A 27716-nucleotide genomic window follows, 5' to 3' on the forward strand; every position below is an offset into this window, starting at 1 on the left:
AGAACTCATACAGAAGAGACTGTCTATTAATATCCCCATACTCATAGTCTTCAGCCCAGAATCTGACAGAACACAGGTCTTGCACTTATGAAAATACAGCTTATGTGAGCTTGTTGGTTTCAGAAGCACTTCTCTTTACGTTGTTGAGATGGACGACATACAAATACAGAGAGAAAAATTAAACAAAATCCTGCTTAAGTTAGAATGTAAATAGCAAGGTATCAGTAAAGCTGAGAACAGAACATAGAATACTGATTCTTTATGTTTACTGCACAGAGCCACCAATGGAAAGATGTTCTAGAAGCTCAGATTTCACATTTAGGCTTACTGCAATCAGAAATGAAACATTTATTCAAGTATACTACAAGACTCAAAACCAAGTAATGTTGTGACTAGTAATTTGAAAGAAAACACTTACCTCAAGGCAAGCAAGATGAACATCTTTTATGATGCTGCCATTTTTAGAAAACACAAGCTGCTTAAGCAACAGGCAGCCAAGTTCTAAAGTTGCCAAGCGGATTTTTCCATCTATGAAAAGAAAATTTCAATATACAAAGTAGTAGCAGTTTAAGCATTGTTCATCTCATTACCCAATGTTTCTACTCTTCTTTGCAATTGTCATAAACTTTGCTCCTGTCCTACACACCCTGTCTGACAAGGAGGAGTGCTAATGGCTACAAAAAACCTAACCAAAAACTGGAAGACTAATTCAAAGCAGAAGAAAATCTAAAGCAGAGCCATGCAATATGAAGGCAATAAAGATGAATACTATTAGAAAAGAAGCCAAAACCAATGCCTTTATCAATCTGAAGCACAGGCTGAATTGCATTAAAATTGCAAATGAATCACAGATGTTTGGCATGGATAAAATTATAAGATGAAAGAAGTTTTGTATATAGCATACTAATAAGGCATGGCTTTTCAGATACAGCCTGGATGTGAGAATCTAGATAAGTCAGAGTGAAAGAACGCATGGAGCTGTTAAGCTTATAGATTCAGAAGGATTAAAAAAAATATATATTAGAAATGTACAGTCTGAGCTCAGTGATCAATACAAAGACAATATTGCTAAGAGCCAGACAGACATCTTAGCTTCTGACCCCAACTCCCATCTACTGTTTTACAAGTTAGCACTACACTGCCACAAACAAAAGATACAAAGGCCAGTACCCCCAAAAAAGGAGAGGAAAGGAGATGTTCTACACAGCATTTAGCAAGCCTAATAAGACCTGATTTCCAGTCCTCCCCAGAAGCTTTTGTTTAAATAAATGCATTTCCTCATCTTGCACTCTTTTCTTCTGCAGTACATACAAACTCTTTCTACACAAACATGCTTTTAATCTGTGACTGGCACATCAGCATAACAAGTTAATACTCTGTAGATCAGTCTTGCAAGTCAAACAAGCATTAGATTTTTATTCTGCAGACAATCAGCAATTTGATAGTGTGTCAGTTTCAGGGGAAAACCACTTCTACTCATTTGAAGTTTTAGGAGAGGAAGTACAGGGAGAAGAGCTGTGGCTTGAACAAAAACCCTGTTTCCATGGAATAATTCACTGAGCCTTGTATCCCTCATTTCACAAAAAAGTTAAGTCAGCAAAAAAAACCCCATGTTTTCTACAAAAGTTCAGAACTGAAAATACAATCTGCAGTTAAACACAGCAAATTTTACTGTCAGCTCTAGAGAGAAAGGATTGCTATAAACAAGAGGTACCATATAGTTTTCAAGATGTCTTCTCCACAGGAATTACTTTTACAAGCAAAGGTGCCACAGACCATACTTTCAGGATGAAATCCTACATTAAGCTGAAATCACTATACATCTCATCATTTTTGCTTCTTCAAAAACACAGAAAGTAGGAATTAAGAACATAGATCCCTGTATAGTTCTGAGTATAAAAACAATTATTCAGCAGAAATCCAGAGTTTCTAGTTCCTCAAAAACCAAGGAAAACCTGATAGTTGTCTTTCACAGACCATATCTAATTTATTGTTCATCAAAGAGCATGCTAAACAGACACTACCCCCTCAAAGACAAGAGGCTAGGTAGCATTTTTTTTTTCCATCTTCAAGAATTTCAACTTGGCAAGAAAACAAATATTGAGAAAGCGATACCTGGTTGTGCAGCATAATTCATTATCCTTATGAGCCCTTCTGCAAGTACATGATTATATGAATTTCTCTCTTCAGCATGTTGAGCTGGAAGTTGAATTCTCTCCAGCTTGACTGGGTCAATGCCTTTTGTGAGGGATAAAGAAAGTTAAATTAGAAAACAGGAGTATGCCCAGAGGTAATAGACCATAGGAGTTTTCTTAGAAGGGCCTAATTAGCAATACAAAACAGGGCAAGTTAATTTTGAATTTCTATTACAAGGAAAGGAGGAACAACAGAAAGACTATACACACTTATATATCACCAAAAAATCTCAGCCTTGAATGAAGCCTACTAGCTGAAGACACTCAAATCCCAAAGTGGTTGGTGACATCCAAACCATTTTTTACTGCATCTGGAATTCTCAGACTATTTCCTTGCATTTAAATCAAATCAAAGCCAAGCCATACATCTGAAGAGCATAAAGGCTAAAGGGGAAAAGATGAAAGTCTGATTTTAATTTTGGCTTCTTTAGTGATTGGTTCATATATGTTTTTAAAAAATAGGAATTTTATCTTGTAACTAGCAGCCTCTTATTTAGTACCCTCCCCAACGCAAGTCATAGATTCTCACCCACTTGTTGTATATGGAAAGTAAACCCATCTTTCTTCAACCTTTTCCTCTAAAATAGCAAAGTTATTTCTCAGATTAGACTGGTTACTGTAAGACCTCTTAGAACAAAACATAGCTATGGATTGCTTAGCATCTCCCTGTCCTTCTTCTAAAGGATGGTAATAAACAACCCCATAAAAGAGAAGATTACTGTATTGCGGTTTATAGTTTCTTCCAGCCCTGAACTTGCAGTTAATATATAACAGTGTCATTTGTGACATCTGATTTATTTCTTCACTAAGTATATGTATTTGGAACAATTAATAAAGCTCTGTTTGAAGATTAATGACAGTGATACAAATGTTCTCTGCCATGATAAGACTGAAGAAAGGGGTGGGGGGAAAGGAAACATTTAAGGAACCATGGCAATCAGAGTATTAGTGTTCACAACAATCTAAATTTTATTAAAGAGCTACAGCCTCCCTTCTGGAAAGGAAAGCTGCTTATGAGTAGCATTTCTTAGATAACATCTACCTGCAGCTCTCAGAGAAGGACACAGTCATCAACCAGCAGAAAACCATTAACGAGACTAAGAAAACATGGGGGAGGAATGAGGCAGGACCAGACAGGTGTTCAACAAAGTGGCCAAATTAAAATCATGGTGAAAGAATTCATGTTAAGCGTTTTTCATTTGGTTGTCTGCCTGCCAAGGATGCAGAGTTCTGCATCCTTGAGATACAGTATGTGCTCCAGCAATACATATGAAGGGCTCCTTCTGGGATTACAGATCTCTTGCATACAATGTGCAACAAATCTATTTAGCTGCATGTGTGTACCTCTTGGGATTCTTTCTTCCTGTTCACACAGATATTTCTTGCTGGTAAAAAAGCAGCACATTTTGTTTAAACTCATTCAAGAACATGGTGCAAAATGCAGACTCAATACCCAAATGGAAGTAGTCATGATTAAAAGCCTCAAAAGGGTGTCTACATTTAGTGACAGAGTCTGAGGAGGCTGCTCCCTTAGAAGCAAGGCCTGAAACCAAAGTTCTTGGTTAAGCTAGGGCAATTCAGGGTTTTTTTGAACATGTTCTGTTGTAGCCTTCTCCATTGTGCCAGTATGAGTAGGATGGAGGGGAAATGTGAAATTCAAACTGACCAGCTAGAGAATCAGAAACATATCTGAAACAGCCCATATACTGAAATAGAAAACTGCGACTCATTTTCCTGTGGCGTAGGAAAAAAAAAAAGCTTGTGTTGCATTCTGTCACAAGAAATCACCCTAGATTTCCCATTCATTACCTGTTTGTTTGAACTGATTCAAGTGTTCACTAAAGCATTTACCGCCTCTGTCAGATAGACAATAAATAGATAATCAGATCCTACATACATGACTCCTGGAGATTTATTACTTCCTGACGCTGGGGAAACAACTTGTTTGGAGAGAGACCTTCATGGCCTTTTGTAAAAGAAAAGGAACATCGATCCATACCGTGAGAAAGTCTGTAAGCAGGCAGATCTCTTGCATTATACTGAATTCAGATACAAACATTGACTCAGGCTCAATCCTGAGGCACCTTCCATGACTGACACTGAATTTGGTGTAGAAAGGAGCAGCTGTACAGCTCCTGAGTTTTTAAAAAAACAACATTCCGCTCTTGCCTCAAACAGGTGCACCAAATCAGCAGCTTGTAAAATCCCTCCACTTCGTGAAACAGAGGCACTGATTCTGTGCCCCAAGGCTGAAAGTACTCTAATAGAGGGCACAAAAGGAGTGGGTTGGTGAAAGACAGTGAAGACCAAAACTGGATGTCATTGTCTGTCTAGCACGTAAGATCTAGGGTCAAGGATAGGGGTAGAAAGGAAGATAGCATCCAGAGGAACAGGCTCATGTAAATTGTTGACAAGGAAAGCCAATGAGTATAGCCTAAAGAATTTTTCATTGAGAGGGCTGATGTGACCACCAAAGAATGAAGTATAGATTTTGACCCCTTAAATGCAATAAAAGGTATCTCCAGTTTTAAGGGCAGGATACTTTTAGTCTATTAAAAGGTAGGTATTTCACCTCCTGTTGTATTTCTTTTGGTAACCGTGGATATTGGGTAAAAAAATAAATAGCACAGAGACTGCTGAAACCAGGCAGCAAGAGACTGCATCTGCTGCATTACTCACTTTTTACAGCAATACTATAGATGTAAGCAAATTATCTCTGAAACAAGAGAGGATATCAGACTTCTTTTTTCTGGGAACAGGATATTGAAGAATGACTAATTACTCTGAAAGCAAATACAGTGGGCTGAAGGACTATGGCCTTAAATAGAAGAATTCTTAAGAAATACAACCCTAGAGTGCAGGCTTACTCCTTTACAATGATGTTGAAAGACTTCTGGGGACTCTCTGAAGCTGCGACAATTACAACTAACGATTCTGGCTATTCACAGCTTGAACTGATCAATTTTAAGAACAGAATCCATCTCTGACATCAAGGTTTTCTAGCACAGCAATGCTCAAAATTCCCCCAGGGAAAGACATTTTCTGGAAGAAGTATACTGGTTGCAGGGGAGTGTGGGAAATCAGAGATGCAAGTCAGAAAGGGCTAGAGCATGGCAAGGCTGTGGTGCTGTCTTTGGTGATATTAGTTGCATTATTATCTCTTGTCATAAGAGACTCTGAAAGCCCTGAAACTGTCTGCAAATCATGATCTCAGAAAAGCATTCCTTCATTCCTGGAAAAAAGATAAAGCCATCAAAAGGATGGAGGAGAACAGGAGGAGCTCAGCTTAGCTAGTTCCCTCAAGACTTTCACTCCCACTCTACTTGCCCATCAGAGGTACCTTGATTTTAAGCATGCCATCACACCTGATGCTCTTATGCTCAGTTTACTGTAGCAGTTGATTCATTTAAGTTACTAGTATTTTACAGAAACTATCCTCATAAACAGAAAACAACTTAAATTCAGCTCTCAGTTACTGAAACACATGATTATTCACATATGAGATTATTGCTCCATAAGGAATCTATTTAAAATGCACACAAAGATAAACAGTAAAAAAGCTAACCATAATCATCCCTTAGAAAAGGTTACATATTTTCATACTGTCTGAATTATAATGAAATACATATTTAACATAGTTTTGCCAGTTTATAAAATAGTCCAGGCTCCTTGGGAGACTTGCAAGATTTATTAAGGCACAGAGCACTGACAACTTAAAAGTTCAATCAATTACGGTACAATGGATGAGAAGGATGTTGAGGAATTGCACAGTACAAAAAGAACTACTGAAGGACTGTCAAAGCTGGATAGAAACAGGTAATACATGTCTTCCACAATCACATCTGATTCTCAGGCCGTGTGCATTATCTATAAGTTTAAAGTATACAAAGATTTAATTTTAATATACGGGGACAAGTTTTACATTATTTTACACTTGGCTTACATGTAGCAATCACAGTACGTGCAAAGTAGGAAAGAATTGGAACCCATATATATGTAGGTCAAATATAGTGGGCTTCAGCTGAAATTAAGAGATTAAAAATAAAACACAGTAAACCTATTCCAATTTCAAGAAACCTATTGAAGAAAAGTTCTCATGTTCCCAAAGCTTTTCACCCAATCACTCTTAAAAATGTGATCCTTAGCAACTGTTTTTACTTACAGCATACTTATTTCTGCCTTGCTCATGTAAAGAATTTCCCGTTTTTTAAGGCATGCATAAACATAAGTTACAAATAGATTGTGCCTGTCTAAAACCACAAGCAAAATTGCTTACCTTTGTTGTGTGACATTGCATATAGAAGACAGAGCACAAAGAGGGCATAATAATCATCTTCAGCACAGTCCAGTGCATTATAGACCATATCAAGAAAAGGTCTGTGGAAAAGAGTAATTTTGAAACAGTTAAGAAAGAGACCATATCTACAGAAAAATCAGTAACTATCTTGTTCTACATGTAGCTAACAGAAAAGGCAAGTTTACAGTAATGCATATTTTCAAACACTAAACAAACACTAACCTGTTTAAGAGTACCCAGATTATAGCCATGCCTTGTATTTACATTCTGACATTAATTCTGATGTTTTAACAGGATTTGTTACATAACACTTTCCCAAGACCTGATTGCTCGCACATTTACTGTGTTGTTTGTAGCACACTTAGTATGTATGCAGAAGCATTGTACAGCTTGTTTTAAGCGTATACAGAAGTAACTTCAAGGAACTGGTGTCACCGCTGCATAAAAAGACTGCCTTAAAACTCACATACTAAATGGATTTGAAAAGTTTTTACTATTACAAGAAAGCAGTGTTTACCAAAAGTTTGGAGAAAGCTAGGTTATTATAAAGCAATCAGTTAAAAACTTTACTGTCAAACAGTTACAGGAAAGAAAACTTAACAAGGAGGAAATATTTGAATGAAAAAAAAGAAAGCTTTGGACTGCAGATGAGCTCTGTTTTCCTGGCTTTAAGCATGCGTGACCTACAACACATACTCAGGAAGCTACAGCGTGACATTCACACTTCACCTGTACTCTGAACAGATCAGAAAAGCCAATTTAACCCAGAAGCCGTTTGCACAGATAAGATAATGGCTGAGAGTCAGTTGATATTAGCACAAGCCTGGTGGCAAGGCAACTTGGCTTCTTGTCTTAAGCTGGCTTGCATCCAATCAGTTCAGTGCACAAGTAGAAATTAAACTAATTTTCACAGGTGGTACAGACAAAATAATTAAAAAAAACCACAAACCAGGGAAGTGTCAGACTCACCAGACAAAAAGAGTTTAGAACCTTGACTGAGAAGAGGTAATTCCTACCTCTCAAAGTATTTTTTTAACAGTGGAAGAAAAACAGAAATCCTTATACTACCTAAATTACATCCAAGTAAAATACACTAAAATAACATCCAAAGACAAAGATAAATCCATTTTCCTATCTTCAGATCCAGCAGACAAGAAGCATCCACTACAAACCCATTGCTGTGGTTAGCTATGGGTCAGGACTATCAAAAGATCAGAACACAACATACTTCCATACCTATTCCAGACCTGTGGCGCCCTCATGGTCACTCAACTGAAGTCATAACAATGTATTTGACACTTCCTGCCAGCTCCATGCACATTTCAGCAACATGCTCTCTTTTACTGAAACAAGGCTATGACAAGAACAATAGAAGACACTGTTCCTCTGTTCATGGCATTGCAGTCATATGTTTGTATCTTTCTGAAGCTGGATTACAGGCATCCTCTACAATATACTTAAATGCCACTGAGTCATCGCCCCTCTTTTCCTGAGTTCAACATTGCTGCATGTACCTAAGCCAAATTTCCCACATGATGTTCCCGTTGTAAATCTCAAAAGAACATAACTATTCAAGCAAAAACAGCTTAAAGAATTAGCAATGTTGAAAATAAAACAAGAGTGCCTTCAGTCTTCCTAAGCATTAAACAAGCCTCATGACATCCTGAAACGGAGTGCTTTTACACATAGTGAAGTGGGTGCAGCTTCAAGGCCTAAAGAAGAAAGAGCACCAAGATATCCAGGTTCAAGATTATTAAAATACTTAAATGCTAGGTAACACTATACATGTTGTCAGACCAACAATATATGGCAATTACCTTAAAAACTGACCTACAATGTAAAAGTAATATTTATTTTAATTTTATTAAAGCCAACGTTTTAGGAGGCCAAAGCTGCAGAAATATCAGTAGCTATTCCATTAACACCAATATTGCACGGTATTAAACAACTTCTGTAATCTAATCATTTTTCTTTTTTCCCCCCACATACTACTTAGATTTGTGAAGCTGCATAACTGTAAAAAATATGGTTACAGCAGTGAATGAAATAATTTTCATTCCAGATGCTTTTTCACGGCATCTATCTATCTCTATTATCAAAGTCTCAATCGCAATAATCTGAAGCCAGACCAACTTCTAGAAATCCCACTCATCAACAGGGCCTCACATTGACTAACGACAGGACAGAGCCAGAAAAACTTTAGCTGTAATGAAGTAGCAACAGGATGCACAATGTAGCATGATGGCTTCACATTCTGGAAAACACTTGGCTTGTTTTAAATTAACTTCCTTTTATGAAATGCTGCACAGCATTTAGGCTTAAACTTTCCAGCAGTGAGGCGCAAAATAAAATTACAACAAAAATACATAAACTTTCTCTTTTACGTTCTTCACAACACTAAAAGGGCTAAGGGAAATTGAAAACTTGACTTACCTTTTACGGCTACAGGATTTTTAACTGCAAACTGTGCTATTTTCCATTTATTTTTCAACAACTATTGAAGGATTTTTAAAAACCACTTTTAATATTAAAGTGTACATGGCAAGTATTTTCAAATGCATTTCTTATCTCTGTAAGCATTTTCTTCCTTTACTAGCCTTTACTCGTGACTTGATAGAAGCCTCAAATCAAATGCCATAGCAGTATCCTTTAAATTATTAACTCTTGTGGAATGTGTCCACAATTGAAGACTGCAACACATTAGGAATCACTGTCATCACAATCATTATTCCAGTCATGGAAGTTTCTCCCACTTCAAGCATGGAATAAAAGATCACTGCATTTTCCACTACCACATGGCTCACCTTATCCACAAGATTCAGTAATTCCAATCACTGTAGGAAAGAGCCTATACACACCTGAGTAGATTTCTGTAGATGTTTAGCTACTGTTTCAAATGTTACATCTGGCATATAGAATAACAGAAAATCTTACGCTATAGCAGTGTATCCACCTATATTTCCAAAAATTCATGTACAAAACTAAGGTCAGAAATGCCCTGCATAAGGGTCTATCCTTAAAATATTTTTTAGCTCTGCACATTCTTTGATGCTGTTCAGAAAGATGATCTGACAGCGTCCTGCATATCTGCAGATCAATAGTCCTGAAATGCAGACATTTACCAAATGCATTGGGATCTCACATGTATGTATTTTGCACTTTTCAAGACCTGAGCATCCTAGTTGCTTTAGTATTCAGTGCAGTCATTGCCATTTTCTTTCTAAAAGCCATTTGGCACATATTTTAGTCAAAATATCAATAATCTAGGACAATGTATTTTAAAGCCAGTTCAAGTCAAGGTTCAATTTCACTTTTACAATGAAATTAAACGCTATCTTTATTAAGTAACGTAATCTAAGCTACATCAAAACTATAATGGAGATAGAATGAAATTCTGGGAATACCAGGCAGTATTTTCCAAGTTTAATAATAAATTTGAAATCCTATTAAGCATGTGCATTTCCCCAAGGGACACATCTGTACTTACTTCTGTGTCAGAGATACCACGTTCACTTTCTTTTCTTTAGCATTCTAATAACAAGAATGCCAAGTTCCTCCTGAGAAAGTGTCTTATGTGATTTAATATATCCAAGTTTAAATTTTGCAGAAGTCAGGGCTATCTCTGCTCCCAGAAACACTTAAAAATGCATTTCCAAGAGAAGTTTTCAATAACCCTAGGATATACTAAAAGACCTTGGAAACTGTACATAGGTTAGTAGAGTTTATTTGTAGCTGCGACTAAAACTCTGCAAAATTCAGCCCTGAACTGAAGAATTTTCCTTTTTTTTCCCCCCTATAGGTGTATACAAAATTGACAGATGTGACCATAAATATAATAAAGAAAATTTCTTCTTACTTAATTTAGAGGTTTAGAAAATTCTGGAAAAAAATATTTATATTCTGGGTTTATTGTGTTAATATTCTGTAATTTAACTTTACCAACTTAAGGCATCACAACTGCCATAAAGGGACAAGATGACTTCTGAAAACCCAAAACTGATCAGTAGATAGGCCATATCCCATTTTTTCTGTTGCCTCAGTTATCTGTGATCTACAAGAACCCCAGTAATTTTAACTGGAGGCAGGTTTGAAGCATTCCTTAAGAGAAGTGAGAGAGTTAATGGGATGGCAAGTAAGGAAGTAATTCAGCAAAATATATTACAGTTCCTGTATACCTGTTCCAGTTCATTATCTCACTCCCAGAAGCAGCCGCACTCTTTTCTTCATCTGTTGTATTCTGTTCTGTCACAGTAGAGATAGACAATTCTGACAGCTTACATCTCTCCATGATTACCATCTCTATTTCTAACAAAACAAAACAAAACCCACCAAAATTTGGTATTTTTAACACACAGTTACGGCAAGCTCTTTTTTATTTCCTGTTCTGCATTAAATGTGACTCATGCAACTACATATATGGGGCATAACCACAACCTCAGAAAGGTTAGTGAATGGATGTATGCAAATTTTCTTCTCAATAAAAGAAGTTTGCTTCCATTTTTTTAAGGAATTTAACTGCTATGAGAAAAATTATACATATACATACTATATGTAAAGAAAACACACAGATTATTTTGGCAAATAAACAAGCAACAGTAATTCTCCTCCCCTCCAAATCACAGAAGACAAAAACATAGAACCTCTTCCTGGAAAAAATTTTCTTTGTGAAAATGCTGGTGAGACTGGGGCATGGGTGGACATCAAGTTCCACAGAGTCTAAATGGGTCTCTACAATTAAAGCAAACTGGATACCCAGTCCCAAGTGCTTCATACCTATTGCCTTTAAGCAGAAGTAGTGGGACCAAATCTAGCTTTTGCTTCACAATAATTTGGACAAAGATGACAGTACAAAATGCACTAGCTTAAACAGAGCATGTCGTATTTTCTTCAAATCATGGTAGACAATACATCGTCATTTATTTGACATGATTTAAGGAAATCCTTCTCAAACAGGCTGTTTACCTAAATCAAAAGTGGACTATGTTTGGAGAGGGCTATCAAAGCATACAGGACTTGTTTTCAATTGCTTGCATGCAATTCTGCCACACTTTTCTCAATTTAGGTCTAAAGTAAAGACTAGTTTCTGAGGTACATCCTTCTAACAGTTACTAATTAGTAAAATAAACAGTTACAATATGCTGTAAGACCACTCATACTATAAAACCAATTCTGCTTAAGGTTAGCATCATGTCAAAAATCCTGAAAACATGCAATTAAAAAAATCTAAAAGTTAATAGTTCAAAACTTAAGGAAACATTTTTTAATATCATCTTCTACCACGTACTGTCACTTTTAGCATACTTGTTGAATTTTATCATTGTAACATGCAGAAAATACTCCCAACCATCTTACAAAGGTAAAGTGGCTACACTGTTTGCCTCACCACAGAAGGAAAAGTTACAAAGTTGTGAAGTCTACTTACAAAGTGCCCCATAATCATGTACACCTAGGTACAAGGCATGCATTTGTGATAAGGGCCGAACTACAGGAATATATGAAAACACTTTCATTTTTAAAATCAGATTAGGAGTACCTATTCTGATGGAATAATTTAACATGAAAAAAATACATCCAAAGACTGAAACAAATTTAATAGTACCACGTTTACCCAGTGCAACAAGAGAACAAGTCAAGTAAGAGATCACAACCAGGTCCATACAGTAAATAAAGTATCCAAACTGTAAGCATAATTTTTATTTGCTAGTATACTCACCTTCATTTTCACTGCTTGTTCTGATGCCTTTTGAACTCGCTTCTGTACCTTTATTTTTATCTAAGTCATCTTGGTTATCTTCAGATCCTCTCTCCTCTTCGTCTTCTTCACCAACATTTTTATAGTTGGGTCTTTTCTGCACCCTCTTCTTCCCCTTCTGTTTGTTAATTTCAAGAGACCTCTCAAGTGTTTCTGTTGGTTTTATGAAACATCTGATACTTGATTTTGCCTGTAAAGTTGAAGTTTACGCTGAGTACAGCAAGACGTTTTAACTCTGGTAAATAAACTTCAATTCATATAAAAGAGGGGGGTTTAGAATGTAAATTAGCATACCACTTATAAATCCCAAATCCATTTTTAAATACAAGAAAGCAGACCTCAAGTTGTATCGAATCATCAGTAAAACAATTATCTCCAAAGTAACATGTTCTAAAGACCTACCATTAAAAAGTATGCCATCTTGAGACAGGAAGATCTAGAACTACCTATTTCACCAACAGAAGTTTATTAACTTTCTTCCCCCTTCTTTAAACTTTAACAGCTAGTACATACAAAATTAAGAGGCCCTTTGCAAAAAGGATAAATGCTGCAAAATCCGAAGTGTGTGCTGACAGCAACATATTAATATGAAATACAGTCTTTAAATGTCTTTGGCAGTAGCAAGGCCAAAAACCAGTGCTCTATGCCACAAGTCTTTTTTGAATCTTAAGCTTCCCTCAGCAGCACACTAGTCCTTGCGTCAACTAGGAACAAACGGCACTGACACCAACCTTTTTTAGGGCCTCCAGACATTGACTTACTAAGTCTGGAAAACCAACACCACTTAATTCGTTAGACTTTAATATATTTGTCTTCTACCCAAAGATATCAGAAGTTTGTCTTCCAGGTCAAAACACTGGTTTTGGACAAGGCAGCAAAGAGTATTCAATTAATACTTGATTTTCCTGATTATTAATTTAGAGAGCAAGAAAATAAATTTAGATGACAAATTTCTCCCAGAGGAAAGAAGTATTTCCAAGAGTCTGTGCCATCCTAACAGCAGCAAACAATGTATTCTTACAGAAAGACACAAGACACTACAAGAAGTTCTGCAACTAGCAGGACTAACTAAACTTGGTTTCCTACAATTTTGCAGATTGTTTCTGGGCTGTGTTGCTTTAAGGTCCCTTCTCACTTGTTAGGCAGGCAAGCTGGATTACCAGAGTACACCCTCTTTCTCACCCAAAGCTATAAACTGATCAGCCAAAACCTCTCTGTTACTGAGAAGTGGAACACATGGTCTGGGGGCTTCTTACCAGTACAGGTTTATGTTGAACAAGACTGCTACAGAAACTTAATTACCTTTCAGACCTCAATACCTCTATCACATTTAGCTGATGCTGGCTAAAGGGTTAAAAATTTAAGGGCAAACAAGAGAAAAGTAGTAAGACTAGAGTACATACAAAACCGATTCCATTCCTTGCCCTAGGTGATTCAAGTACAGTAAGCATTGAAGATGAGTGCATCAAAGAGATCTCAGAGAAAGAGTTTGGAAAAATCCTTCCCTTCACTTAATAAGGAACACACCTATACATAAAAAACAGGAGAACAGGAAGAGATCTGGGTAGAAGCCTTCTGTGACTCAAAAGGCCAAAATGTTTCTCAATCTTCTGACTTTTTAGAAAGCTATTACAGAAATCTCGCATAAGTCACCTTACACTTGGCACTGAAAAAGCCTGTATAGTAGGAGGAATCTTTCACAATACAAAAAAACCCCCACAATGTTAAATTTACCACGCTTATGTCCCCCAGTAATCTATCTGATATATTTTTAGTCTGATCAAACTGCAACATAGGCAGGTTATAAAACAACCAGAGTTACAACCAGATTACTTTTTATTGATGGCTTCTGGTCAAAATAGTCATAAGGGAAGAACATATTAAGTCCTATTTTTTCGGGGTGGGGATGGGGTGGGGGGTGGGGGGTGGGTTAAGAAAGGTAGCACGCAAGTTGCATAATGCATTTTCTCTTTCTTGCATTCACTTCTTACAATTGCTTCCTAGAATCATGTAGCTACTTAACATCCTTCCATTTCTAACATGGCATTAGCCATATAAGCAAAGTAACAGGAGACCAGTAGACAGCAGTATGCTCATAATCCCTGAACCATGGTATGGCCCATCTCAAGAAAGAATGCTGAGAAAAAGTCAACATATATATTCTGTTCTGCTAACTATAACAAGGTTATATATTTAAAACATTGTGAAGTCAGACTTAAAATTAATTGACAGAGTATATGGTTTATCTAAGTTGATTATACAGTTTGAGATACTCTATTTTATACTTTTAAAATGTCTTTCAACCATATTTTCAATTATGTTTTATCTTGTGCAATGTGTGCTGGTAAAATAAGGCAGCACGAGTAAGAACTTTTACGGGAAGGAGAAAGTAGGTTAAACAAGAAACCAAGAAACATGAAATAGGTAGAACTGGCCCACATCCGAATTATGCAGGCAAACAGATCTCACAGGAAACAAGGTAAACCTTAGTATGATGATTGCTAACAGGTTTAAATACATTCTGTTGGCTACGCGTATTCAACTCCCTTCATGAGATAAGAGTTGCTATTTCTTCTGATGCCAGCTAGAAACAGAAATACAGAAAAAAAATATGGAAAGAAAAGTGTATCTTAATTTGCTATACTTTGAGGTGGAGAACCTGTTCAATGGAGGCTGGGCAATCATTACTGCCCTACAAAATTCAGCAGGTCTCCATGGGCAGGTTATTGCCAATTCATAAGGTATCAGCAGTTAGACCTGCTGGTGATGTTTTCCACAAATTGATTTCCAGTTAAAAGTACTATTTGTTCCTGTTGTGATAACTGCTGCTACTCTTTTGCCCTGAATAACTCTGGATATGTTGCATTTATACACAGCAACTGCAATCCTTCTCAGCTTTTATTTTTGTTAAGTATTCTTTACTTATTTAGTTTCCTATCATGAGGACACCTGACCCTGCTTCTGGTAATCTCAGTCCATACTGTCTACACCTCAATCCACTTTAATTCATCTCATTAGGAAGATGAATATAGACATAAGCTTCTACTATAGGTTTTCGAAACTACATGTTAGTTAGAAACTGACACTTTGTTTTAAATATATCAAGACATCTCAGCTACAAGAGATGATCAGTGTTAGGTGTTGATAACACAGGGATGTTTTCATCATTGCTGAGCAGTGCTTGCACAGAGTCAAGGCCTTTTCTGCTTCTCACCCCACCCCAGCAAGGGGGCTGGGGGTGCACAATATGTTGGGAGGGGACACAGCCGGGACAGCTGACCCAAACTGACCCCAGGGATGTCCCACACCATACGGTGTCATGCCCAGCATATAAAGCTGAAGAAGGAAGGAAGAGATGTTCACAGAGTGATAGCATTTGGCTTCTCAACGAACCATTATACATCTCTCCTGGAGATGGCTGAACACCTGCCTGCCAATGGGAAGTAGTGGATAGATTCCTTGTTTTGCTTTGTTTGTGCTCGTGGCTTTTGCTTTACCTGTTAGACTGTCTTTATTTCAACCCAAGAGTTTTCTCACATTTACTCTTCTGATTCTCTCCCCCACCCACCAGGGGGGAGCGAGCGAGCGGCTGGGTGGTGCTTAGTTGCCGGCTGGGGTTAAACCGTGACACTCAGTCAAAAAGTAAATGAAAAGGCTTGCTCATCACTTTTCTCTGCTAAACCCAGAAGAAGAAATTGTGAAGTGGCTTCTGAAATAGCTTCCATTATTCAACAGAAGTTTGTCATTTTTTTCGCAAGAGAATACACCACAGTAATACCTTTGCAATGATCCTGAAACACCTTATAGTCCAAAGAACAGCCCTTGAAATGGTTAACATTGCTCAAAAAATCAACCTTCTGCTCTAAGCAGTCCTATCACAGAGCAACAAGAAACTGCCTTGCCTTTACTTAAGTTGCCTGTGTCTCCAGATCTACAGCTGACTTAAGCCTCACTGCACTGAGTTAGTTGTACATCAGCAGAAAACACCATGCAAATTACGCCTTAGTTGTTCATACTCATCAACTGAGAGCAGCTCACTTGATATCTCCCCTCATTGGAAGTACGCATAGAGTTTTTCTGCTGAAGATTACTCCCCACTCTTTCTGCAAATAACCAACCTCCACCAGCAGGCTTTCTGACAATACAGGTTTTCTCCTCGAAGGTCTCATTTAAGAATACAGTTGAATTTACTAAAAATTGACATTTCTTCCATGGAAGTTTTTTCCTCATCCACCAGAAGTGCCACCACTCTGCTCTCCCTGTAACAAAGCTCTACCTCTAGTAGTTTCACTAAGTGTCTATCCTAGAAAGCCAATACCTGTCCTGTTTACTACCTGTTCAGGTATGACAGAACTCCCAGTTTACATGTCATGAGCACACATCTTTAAGACCAGTAAGAAGCAGCAACCTAAATACCGTTACAAACATAAAAGAACAGATGAACAGAAGTTTATAGGAAACCTCTAATATTCCTAACATTAGTGCCTACACACAAACAGATATTTTGCAACTCTGTACAGTAACTATGACAGGAAAAGAAAATTTCACTTCTGCAACAACTGGAGCCCCACCCTCTCACCACAAATTTCCTAGTAACAAAGCTGGTTCTGCACAAGTAACGCACACGACATTCAGTACACAGCTAGCAGAAGGTCAGACGTTTGCTAACACAAGGGCTTGCTTTACCTTAAAGTGTTCAGTCAGCTCTACCATTCCACTGTAGTTTTTTCTAAAAAAAAATTTAGATTCTAAATATTAAGGTCAACAGTACAAAATACCAGCACCCAACAGCTACTGGCTAATATCAGCCCACACAGCTTCCACTGCACAGTAGACAGTAGGGGGAAATTTGGAAAAGTTGACTTGTATCATGGAAGAGTTGAAGCATATCTCCCCCTTGAAACTCTCAGACCTATAGCCACTGCTGGGAAAGAATGTGCATAAGAACCAATCTACTGCTTGTTATAAATTAAACATTCCATCAGTAACTCTTTGCTGACCAGTCAGAAATTAGGGGACATGTTCAATCTTTAGACAGAACTACAGTCAGAAGCCTCTTAGCCAAAGTCAAGTCATACCCCCTTCTTATTACCATCCCCAAACAGGCCTTTAAAAAGTAACGGACAATCATTTCACACACTGTGAAACCCTCAACAAAAGGGAAAAAAATCATACACATGTCACACTTAGAAAAACACTAACAGCAGCATCTAGCAACATCTACACAGGATTAAATCTGAAGGTACAAGGGCAGTGACAAAGTGACAGCACTCCCATCTGTTTGTGTCTGGTCTGTATTCTCTTATGCACACTTTCAGAGATGATCAGTGTAAAACTGATCCCACTGCTAAAACACTGGGAATATTCAGATTAAAATCTTCATTTCCTTCTACATCTAAAGGATTTACCATAAGGCCAGGTATTTTTTCTAAGTCTCTCCTTTCTACTACAAGTTGCGCAAGGAAATAATTTCCAGGAAAGTTGTGATGACTTATTTCTATTTCACTACCAAAGAGCTGATAACCACAACTGAACACAGAAGACTGGGTAACATAAGTGTCCCATCAAGATGATGGAAGCCTTTGCAGTGTCTGATACCTGCAGAAGCATCTAAGTATTCTAATTTTATCCCTCAACACATTCTTATACTACTACCTGAAATATATATACATGCACAAAAATATTGCAACTTCAACAAGAACATAATACTGTAAGTCACACAGAGCATTTTTTCTGCTATCATACCCAACAACAAAAGCTGAAATCTCCTATTGCTGCTCTTCTCTCCTAAACACAATCACCTTAGTTTATCAGATTTCAGATAGCTGATTTTGGTTTTCAAATATTTTCTTTGTCTCTAAAAAAAATATTGAATATTAGTTGGCTACTTACTGAGTTTTTCTGTATATCTTGCTCAACTTTAGAAGAAAACACTGAGAGGTCACCATTAAGTATAACTTCAGCCAATGAGTTCACCAAAGGGGCGTAATGTATAATTAGAAAAACCTATTAAAAGAAGGATGGAAAGAAATATCAGACATATATTACGCAACACATACAGTTTCACAATTTCAGTCACTGAACATACTTCTCTGACCTTGTTAAGCTGCTATCTTAAGTTTACATATATAGTAGTCGGTAACACCGATAGTTCACAACATCTACTTCAAAACACAGGAGACCATAATCATCTCCTACAGCTATTTGACCTTTCTCTGCATTTTAAGCTACCTAGTTTTAATAATTCTTCATACTCTTCCCTCCTTCTGAGAAAAGTAAATTCTTTCTTCTCATCAGCTTTGAGATGAAAGTTGTTCTAGCAAGGAATCAAAATTAAAACTGCTCCAGAAAATTGCTGTGTTTGGTGGGGGCTGTGCATATTTTATTTCTTTTTTTTTTTTTTTTTTTTTTTAGAAACTACAAAAACTGATTATGGTACACAGCATCCACTGGCCTTCTTGTATGCCAGCAACTGGCAGGACTCCAGTAAGTTCTGCGTTATGCACACAATTACTTGGCAGCAATTCACAAATAAATGTCATTCAATGGGCTGAAGTGGATCAGAAGCAGCCTTTCTGGCTATGAAATCTCAATGAGTTATGGTCTAGCCACAAAGCAGCTATAACACACAGGAATAAGGGCCACACTGTCTATACCTTAAAGCATTTATCCAGAAATGCTTGGGTGCTCTATTAGAGTTCTCTGTTTACACTAACCACTCTAGTTTGAGGCAAGGCTTACAAGGTTGGACCAGCAAACAATTGGCTTTTGGATAGAAATGGCTCGGGTCCTGCCACAATAGCCTTATGTCAGCTTATAACCATTCTCTTTGCAGTAATATCAAAGCTGGATTCCTAAACAGTGATTCTAGCTGGAAAATACCCAAATAATTCCTAAATCAGTAAACGTAACCATTGTTTGGACAGTATTTAGCTAAACATGATCTCCACAGGTTTTCTGATTAAAGTCAGAACCATGCTAGACCTTCAAAAGTAAAGTGATTATTAGCATGTGGTGACGACCTATGTAAAACTTTTTGAAGTATGTTGCAACTTCCCAAATACTTTGAGCAACCTTGCAAATCACTCAAGCTTCTTCTAATTCAGAAAACATAGCTTGACTATACAGAGGCATTTTTTAGTTTAAGTATATTATGTGTTCACTTTGTGACCAGTGGATGAAAATCATCTACTAGTATGTATCTCTCAAGCACTTGGCTCTAATATATGAGTAATGGCTAAAGTGAATGCCTGATGTCAATAACAGAAATTACTAAGAAGGTTTTTCAGATACTCAGTGTATACTTTCAGATGCCACTCCATCAAAGAGAGTCTAAGTTAAAAAGAGGTGGAAAAATAGGCATTTCTGCCAGTTAGAGAAAAAGTAGCTTGATTTTCTACATCACATCCCATTCTAATATGTAAATTTGTTCCAACTTCTTTATGGTTAGGAAAAAAGTTCCATTTTCTCTATTAAAAAACAACATACACATGCAAAACTTGAAGTGATACCTAGCCAATATTCCCACTGAAATCAAAGACATTAGAAGAAGTCAGCATTTACAATCTTACGACACAGACCACCTTAGTGACAAGAAGCTACTGCTCCCAAGGTTTTATCTGTGGTAAATAACTCACAAAACATCACAATTTTTTAAGTTTAAATTAAGAAGTATCAAATTATGTTATCCTGAAAAAAAACCCCATATTTTTCAGAAGAGTTCTTAAAAAAAGATTATGAAATTATGGGCTAATAAAGTGACTACTGTAAAATCATAAGTTCAAAGAAAAAAAACAAGTATAAATTCTATGAATAAAAGTCAAAACTATTTTCAGAGAATGTAATTTAAGAAAACTAGTCTCATAGCAATGCACCAAATAGTACAGGGAGAAAATATTATTTTTCTCCACAATAAAAAAGAAAAATCCACTGTAAAACTCTCTTCATTTGAAAACAAGTTCCAGAAAGAAAAGGAGATGGGACTGCTAAGAATAAGGAATATGAAGTACTTAGAGGTTTAAGTCAGAGGCATAATGAAATTCAAATTGTGAGAAAGTTTGAGGTTTTGGTTATGGTGGGGGGTTTTGGGGGTTGGTTTGTTTGGTTGTTTTTTGGTTGGGTTTTTTTTGTGGTTTTTTTTTTTTTTTTTATTTGTTTAAAAAAACCAAAACAACCCAGAAACTCCCATGAGATCATTGCTCCCTCTATTTTTCAAAGAGGAAAATTCAAACCTGGAATCCTCCATTGCTTAGGCAGATTCAAAGTGTAATATGGCATCTATCTAAATTTCACCTACAGTTTTACTAAATTCTGTCCTAGCACATTGCACGGCTTTATTATGCACCATTCGTCAGGTGGTGTACATAAACTATAATCACTGAATGCTCTAAAGGCTACCCCGTGCTATGGAATCCTCAGAAGAATGATATTAACTCAGGTAAGCAGCTCTTAGTCTGTCTACAAAAGACACGTGATCTTGCCTCTTTTTTTTTTTTATGGAAACCAATAGGTTTAAATCTTCATTTGCCCAATTGTCTTTAAGGGCTATGCCAAAATAGACAAAAATACTGTAATTTATAAATCATAACACTACTGCAAAACATGTTCTGAAATAGGACAAAATACTTAAAATACTTACTTGAGAAAGAAGATAAAGAGAAACTTGGAGACTTATTTTTGGACGTTCTCCACCCTATGGAAAAAAAAATTATGAAAAATGCTGATTTATTTATACAAAGTTAAAGCATTTACTCTGCTTAATACTTATTTAAAACAAAACTTTTAATATGGTATTGTTCCACGTTCTGCTACAGAACATTCAGAAAACATCATGCTTTAACATTCACTTCTTGTAAACTGTTTCAAATGAAGACTCTCCAAATAAGCATTTCCCTTACTCTACATGCTTAAAAAAAATCACTGTAGATTACTACCTTTCATATTCATTTTGGTAACTTAACAGATGAGTGTCTGAGCAGCATGTTGGTTTTCACTATGCTACTATTCCTTCAAAAAGTACTTCTCAGTTAACATTCATTGAAGTCTGCTCTAAAAATTAGCTACTCAGAAACAATGAAATATTACCCATATAATAAAACCACATTCTTGACAGACACTCCTCTAAATCAAGTAATTGGACAAAAATATTGGAAGTATAACTTGAGCATAACAGTGCTAAATTTATATAGCAGTAGTAATGAAAATGTTTCTAAAAATAGATTAATGATACATTAAAAACTATCACCAAATAAATTCATCGATTATCTCAAGAGGTAAGAACAGCCCAATTTTATGATTGCAGGTATCTCTGACCTCATGGTAATAGACACATCTGCCTGAGAACAGGAGGACAAGCAGATTTTTGTCCATGTGTGAATGGAAAGATTTAGAAGAGCTGAAAAGAAAGTAAAAGTCAGGAAGTCTGCTTTACCCTATTTCAATGGCGAAACAAGAAGCTGATTGTTATTCAACCTTCACTGCACATGCAATATACTGAATTCATTAACTTGCAAGAAACCTGACCTTTGGTTAATGAAAGCATGCTGAAATTAAGCATTGTGTATCTTAAGAACAAACACCACTACAGAAGATTAAGAAGGGGGAAGGGAGGGAAAAAAGAGAAAAACCCAAACCAAAAACCCGAAACAGAAATAAACCTAACAGTGAAGGTATTTGATTTTTTTAAAAGACAAGTGAGTACAGGAACCTGTACAGGTTTTGAAAAAACAGTCTATTTCATTAAAAATTAGCTTTCCACTAAATTTAAAGGCTATGCTTTAAAAATAAATTCAACTATATCACATTCAAACACAGCTTATCTGCAAATAGAAGTATCAAAACCAAGAGTTTATATTTTCTACATGGAGTACATTTTTACACCATGGAAAATTTGCATGTATACTAGGAAAAGGTATTATAATCTGCTTTTGCCAGGAGACAAGTTACCATATCAAAAAAGGAAATCACATATCTCCCAGCATCAGAGAAATTAAAACCCAGTTCCAAATTTACAGCTCTTCCTGTCTCCACCGTTGTTAGCATTTAACAACCATATCATCTCCAAAACAGTATTTGTTTGGTGAACAAAATTTCAGGGCTATTCTGCCGATAAATTCAGTCTCAGGGTATTACGCCTACAATCACCTTATTTAAGCTGTTTCATGTATAACACACAAACATAGATATTTACAGTATTAACCCTACTACAGAATAAACCTGCTGAACAAATCATTATGCATACTGAAAGCAAGTAATACCTTTCAGACGTAATTGTTTGCAGGTATTAGCTTACCTTATCTTGATTTACTAATGAATACACATAGAGGGGAAGAAAGAGCCTATTAAGTAAGTGGTCTGTCAGCACATCATTTAAAAATTCACAATTAATGATAAGGATATCATTAAGGTAATGTAAATGATCAAGATGTTCTGCTACCAGGTCACTCAGTTTGCCCCTATTTCTGTGCCTGAAAGAGAGCAGAAAGAAAGTCTCAGGTATATTAATCAAAATCTTAAAAATTAAAGAATTAATGTGCATCCCTTCCACAGATCACCTTGTGCAGACTGACTGCCTAAAGAAGATGTTTTCAGTGAAGTCAATTAATGCAGCTAGCAAACAGTATTCAGGCTTATACGTGCTTTAGGATGTACACACCAAGATTTTCCCCATGTTTTCAGAAGCAGTTTTTACAAAACTTAGCTTTCCACTGCCAGAGTCATTTCACAAGCCAACCATAAAAAATTGTAAGATTTGTCTCCAAAAATAAAAGACATCTATGATATATTTAACATCTACCTCTTCACTTTAAGTAAGCAAGAAACAGCCACCCATTCTAAGGTGGGGGTGGGAAGGCAAACCAAAAATAGCCTGAATCAACAAAATATTTCTGTAGCTGCTAGAAGAATATTACACAGATATTTCAGGTCTGACGGTTCACGTATTAAATAAAGTTCACCTTCCCAGTTTAAATTTTTTTCCCTAGAAACTTTTCAGAAGGCTGTTCCTCTGAGATGATACACAGGAAAGGAACATTTAAAAGAAAGTTAGCAAGACTGAGAAGCACAAAATACCTTTTGTGTCTTCTGGATATCTACTAAATTTAGCAGACTTAAAACAAAGATGAAGAAAAAGCACGTTGCCAAACACTAGCTTACTTGTACAGATATTAACACAGATAGGGCACACAGCACTATTAATTCAAAGAATCACTAAAAAACTTTGCAAGAATTAAAACCTTGAACTATCTACAAGGGAACATATTCAGAAACTAAGTTAACTGGACTACTACAGACAAAATAAGGAGAGTATCAACATCTGGGAAAAGCATTTCCCTTCAATACCCAGCATTTGTAAAAGCTTACTCTTCATCAGTCTGCACACAGTTATCCAGTTCTATCACGTGGCTTCCAATAAACCAAACGAGGTTGGAGAAATAAGGGACAGCAGTTTTATCTCTAATGTAATGCAGCATAGGTTGGTTGTCCACTGAAGAAAAATTGTTAAAAAGAAACCAGTTAAAAATTAATTTTAAAAAAATTGATAAGAAATACAAAGTATCTCTGAATTTTAATTACATGCTAGCTTTTCATACAAGTATATACCTGACATGATCTTATGCATGAAATGGACATCTACAAAAGCATCATATCAATTCTTAATTGGCTTGAATGAGCCTAATAGATATATTTACATAAGTCTGAAGATAAACAAATTTAGTGGAATTCAGGCAGGTTTTTTTAGCACATTCTTTATTAAAAAGAAGAGAGAAGAAAGCTTAAGAATAAAGCAGTAATGCTGAAAGTCAAGCTAGTTAGACTTACATGACACTGCATTAAGGAACACAGGAATCATCAGTGAAGGAAGGGCAAAAGAAACAGACAACAATTAACAGGATTAGGAACTGGGATAGTGACATCCTCTAGAAGGGTTTAAAAAGCTAAAGCACAAAGCATCTAAACTAAAAGATACAGGGTAGGTATTAGATCTGAATATATGCAAATGGATAGTCAGAAAATTATGAAACCTGAGCTGTGTTTTTTCAACTCTAACCTTTATATCACTACAACATTCAATGAAAATTCTAGATAAGTACATTTTTTTACCATAAAAATATTTAGTTACATAAATATATAACTAATAGGATACAAAGCCTGCACTTGGCTCTTTTTGTGAGCTCATTTTTGGGTTTTACAGCTCCTTCAAGCAGAAAACAACTAGCAAATACCCATTTCTCAACATACAAAAGGAAGACATTTTGACCCTTGCAGTCAACACTATGAAGAACTTATCTGCTATGCCAGCCATCCATTTATTTGCAGACCCAGTTGTTCATTGCTTTAAAAAAGATGATATATTCTTCTATGACAAAGACTCATGAAATCGCTACTTCTCTTAATTGATAGGAAGTTCTGTTAATTCAAAATGTAATTTAATTTGGAATGGATTAAAGAATAGGAAGACCTGCATGAACATATTCCATAATAAATATTACCTTACTGCACGCTGATTTCAGACGTAGAAGTTCTGAATACACATCAATTTTTCTACAGAGATCACACTGATATTTTCAGTCTATTGCAGATTTTATAGACCCCCAAGAAAAATTTAGGGGGAAGTGACTTTTGGACATTTTCGAGTCCACACCCTTTCTCAAAGTAGCATTAACTTCAAAGTTGAACCAGGTTGCTAAGGGCCTTGTTGAGTTCTGAAGATTTTAAACAGTACAGATTCCTCAGTTTCTCTGGAAAACCTGTTGCAGTGCTTAACTATTCTCATGGTGAAACTTTGTGGTTTTTTTCCCTTATGTCCTACTGGAATGTTGAGTAGAGGAATTTGCAGCTGCAGCCTCCTGGGCTTCACTGGGCACCTCTGGGAATGGTCTAACTCTTCTTTAGATTGGAGTGACTGCAGCATCTAGGAGCTCTACAATCATATTGTAATGCACTTCAAATCCAAAAGGAAGTGATGTAGCCAGGTTACTGCTTCTTACATTATAAAGCTCAAGTTCACAAGTAAAAAATACTTGATATTCTTAGAGCACCCTGTGTTTGGGGTTGGTTCGTTTGTTTGCTTTTTAAATACAGTCACATTCTGATCTGTGTTGGGAGGGAAGCTAAAGTTCCTCATGTATGCTTGATACTCTTGTGTTTGTTTGTTTGTTTTTTTTTAAACCAGTTTCATCTGTAACGAAACAATACTATTTACAAGTACATACTGTAGGTTTGGGGTTCTGTTTCATAAAAAGCAAAATGTGTATCTGAAGCATGTCAACATACTAAGCTTTTCAAGCTCATAATACAGGTGGAAAACCCTTAAATGTAAATAACAAAATTAAACTACAATGAAACAAGCCTTTTTGTACACATGCCTTTTTTAACATATAAAAAGCATACCTTTGTAGACATTTAAAGTGATAGTCCTAACAGCAATCCTGACCATGCTCTCTGGGTGGTTAAAAAATTTAATAGCTTCAGTGTACAAAGCGAAGTCATTAGTGTGCTGTAACAAAAGCAAAGAAAGTATTTATGAATTGAGCAAGACACATACAGAATATTTGTTGGGATTCTGCATGAAAAATTTTTCCATGTATTACTCTAAATTTTTACCTTCTACTTAAGTAATTGGAATGATTTTTTACAATGCAGAGACAGCTGCATTTGTAGCTCTGTGTCAGAATAAACTGCTTTAAACGTTTAGAGCATTCCATGTTAACTCTGCACATATTCAGTGCTTTAATGCCCTCTACTGGCAAAAGTGGAATGGAGTGAGGAAAAATGCATTTACATTTTGGCCTTTGATTACTCCAGCTTTTTAGACATTGACTAAGCCTCTTAGAACCAAGTGGTGCAACAGAAAAGATCCTGTTTATAAAAGCACAAGAAAACAATGCATAAACAAGCTGAATTCTCAGGGGAGTAGACTTCAGAACTACTGAAACAGTCCAATATAACACTAACTTCCAGATTTTGATTTTATTATAGTAGTATGAGGACAAAGACCTTCTTTATCATGCTTTTGCAGAGATCCCCACAAATGAATTCTCAATCACTGATATCACCGTTACAAAAATAAATGCAGGACATGCTGAAACAAGAGACTAGATAGAATATTTGCCAAATTGCTATCAACTTCTAATTAAAGTCCCCTTATGGTTATACTGCAACTCTTTCTTCACTTACCTCATTATAAAAGAAATGTACAGTATGATTGTTGAGTTTCAGAGAAAGTGTTTTCAAAAATGATATGTAATATGCCATGATCTCCTCATCAGAGAAGTCAAATTTGTGGACAATAATAGAATTTACATAGTTATTGGAGAGCAGGTAGTCTGAAAAATAAATGACATTACACAGGTTAACAGAAAGAAATAAATCATTATGCTAACTGGCTGTATTTAAAGTACCAGCTAGCAACAAACCACCTGATGCCTGAAAATCCCAATTTTTAGCCAAACAACTCAATTGATGGCTTCAAGCAGTAATATAAGGAAGTTGTTCCCTACAAAGGTCTTTGCTCCCAAGAAGACGACAATTGAGAATATACATCACCTTCCTCAATTTATGCAGGCTTTGCAGCTAATAACACTTAAACTAACTCTCTTTTCCTCCCAAAGTCAAACTCCTAAAAGGTGTGTATATGACTTTTTCTTCATGATAGCTGTGGATTACTTTAAACTACTAATTCTCTGTCCTCTTTATATGTTTCTAAAAACCTTGAAGTAAATGCAAGTGGCTGAATGCCAGCCCCAATGGTGTCAGAACAGTTCCAGTACAAATTAAGGTTCCACCACATAATCTGTGGTAGGAAGGTGAACATTTCAAAACACAACTAATCTGCTGACTTAAAGAACCCCTTGAATTGTGCTAAGTGTTTCAATAGTACCAAACAACTACTTATGTCCTACTGAAAATTTATATTAAAAGGTATTTTAATACTGTATTTTCACTGTATTTTCAGTACTGTTCAACTAAAGAGAGTTAGGAATTCATATAGTTCTTCTGTGAAGGGGCACTAAGACTAAATTTCATTAAAAGAAAGGGAATTCAATCAAAACTTGATTACTTAATCCTAAACAGTTTAAAAGTGTGCCCTTACACAGTGATGTTTCATGACTGATGTTCTCGAAAAGGATGTTCAGAGTCTGCAGAAGCTGTACACACACGTAACGACCAGATTTCTGACGCAAGATGTTCAAGAAGAAAACAAACATATTCTTCTCCAAGAAAAAGCTGAAATAAAGTAGAGGTGTCAAATACAGGAAGTGACTTAAGCAGGCACATCAATTACTAGGATCAGGGGCAATTCTAGGCAAGTTTGTCAAACAGCATTTTCTACATCTATGAAGAATTATTTTGCAAAGTTTTATCTGTATAACAGAAGAGTATCTTCCAAAAGCCTTAAATACCAACAAGGGTGCTTAAACATACAAATTATGCAGAAAAGGGATGTCAAGAAATCAGGGCATTTTTTATT

At 36.3% G+C, this 27716-nt stretch overlaps 1 protein-coding gene across 4 annotated transcripts in view; it reads right to left on the reverse strand.

Annotated features, from left to right (window-relative positions):
• Positions 1-27716, reverse strand: part of CLEC16A (C-type lectin domain containing 16A) — a 94984-nt gene that overhangs the window by 58509 nt on the left and 8759 nt on the right. For all 4 annotated transcript variants that reach the window (XM_064461901.1, XM_064461902.1, XM_064461904.1 and 1 more), the window contains exons 3-14: positions 27339-27472; positions 26423-26571; positions 25637-25742; positions 23606-23729; positions 22536-22710; positions 20883-20936; positions 18137-18250; positions 12206-12434; positions 10668-10797; positions 6472-6572; positions 2116-2238; positions 419-528 (exon numbers count right to left, since the gene is read on the reverse strand). In XM_064461901.1, the coding sequence (XP_064317971.1) occupies positions 419-528; positions 2116-2238; positions 6472-6572; positions 10668-10797; positions 12206-12434; positions 18137-18250; positions 20883-20936; positions 22536-22710; positions 23606-23729; positions 25637-25742; positions 26423-26571; positions 27339-27472 (1549 nt within the window). The remainder of the gene's footprint in view (positions 1-418; positions 529-2115; positions 2239-6471; positions 6573-10667; positions 10798-12205; positions 12435-18136; positions 18251-20882; positions 20937-22535; positions 22711-23605; positions 23730-25636; positions 25743-26422; positions 26572-27338; positions 27473-27716) is intronic.

This window comes from Phalacrocorax carbo, chromosome 10, assembly GCF_963921805.1.
Source record: "Phalacrocorax carbo chromosome 10, bPhaCar2.1, whole genome shotgun sequence".
In the NCBI taxonomy this organism is placed as follows: domain Eukaryota; kingdom Metazoa; phylum Chordata; class Aves; order Suliformes; family Phalacrocoracidae; genus Phalacrocorax; species Phalacrocorax carbo.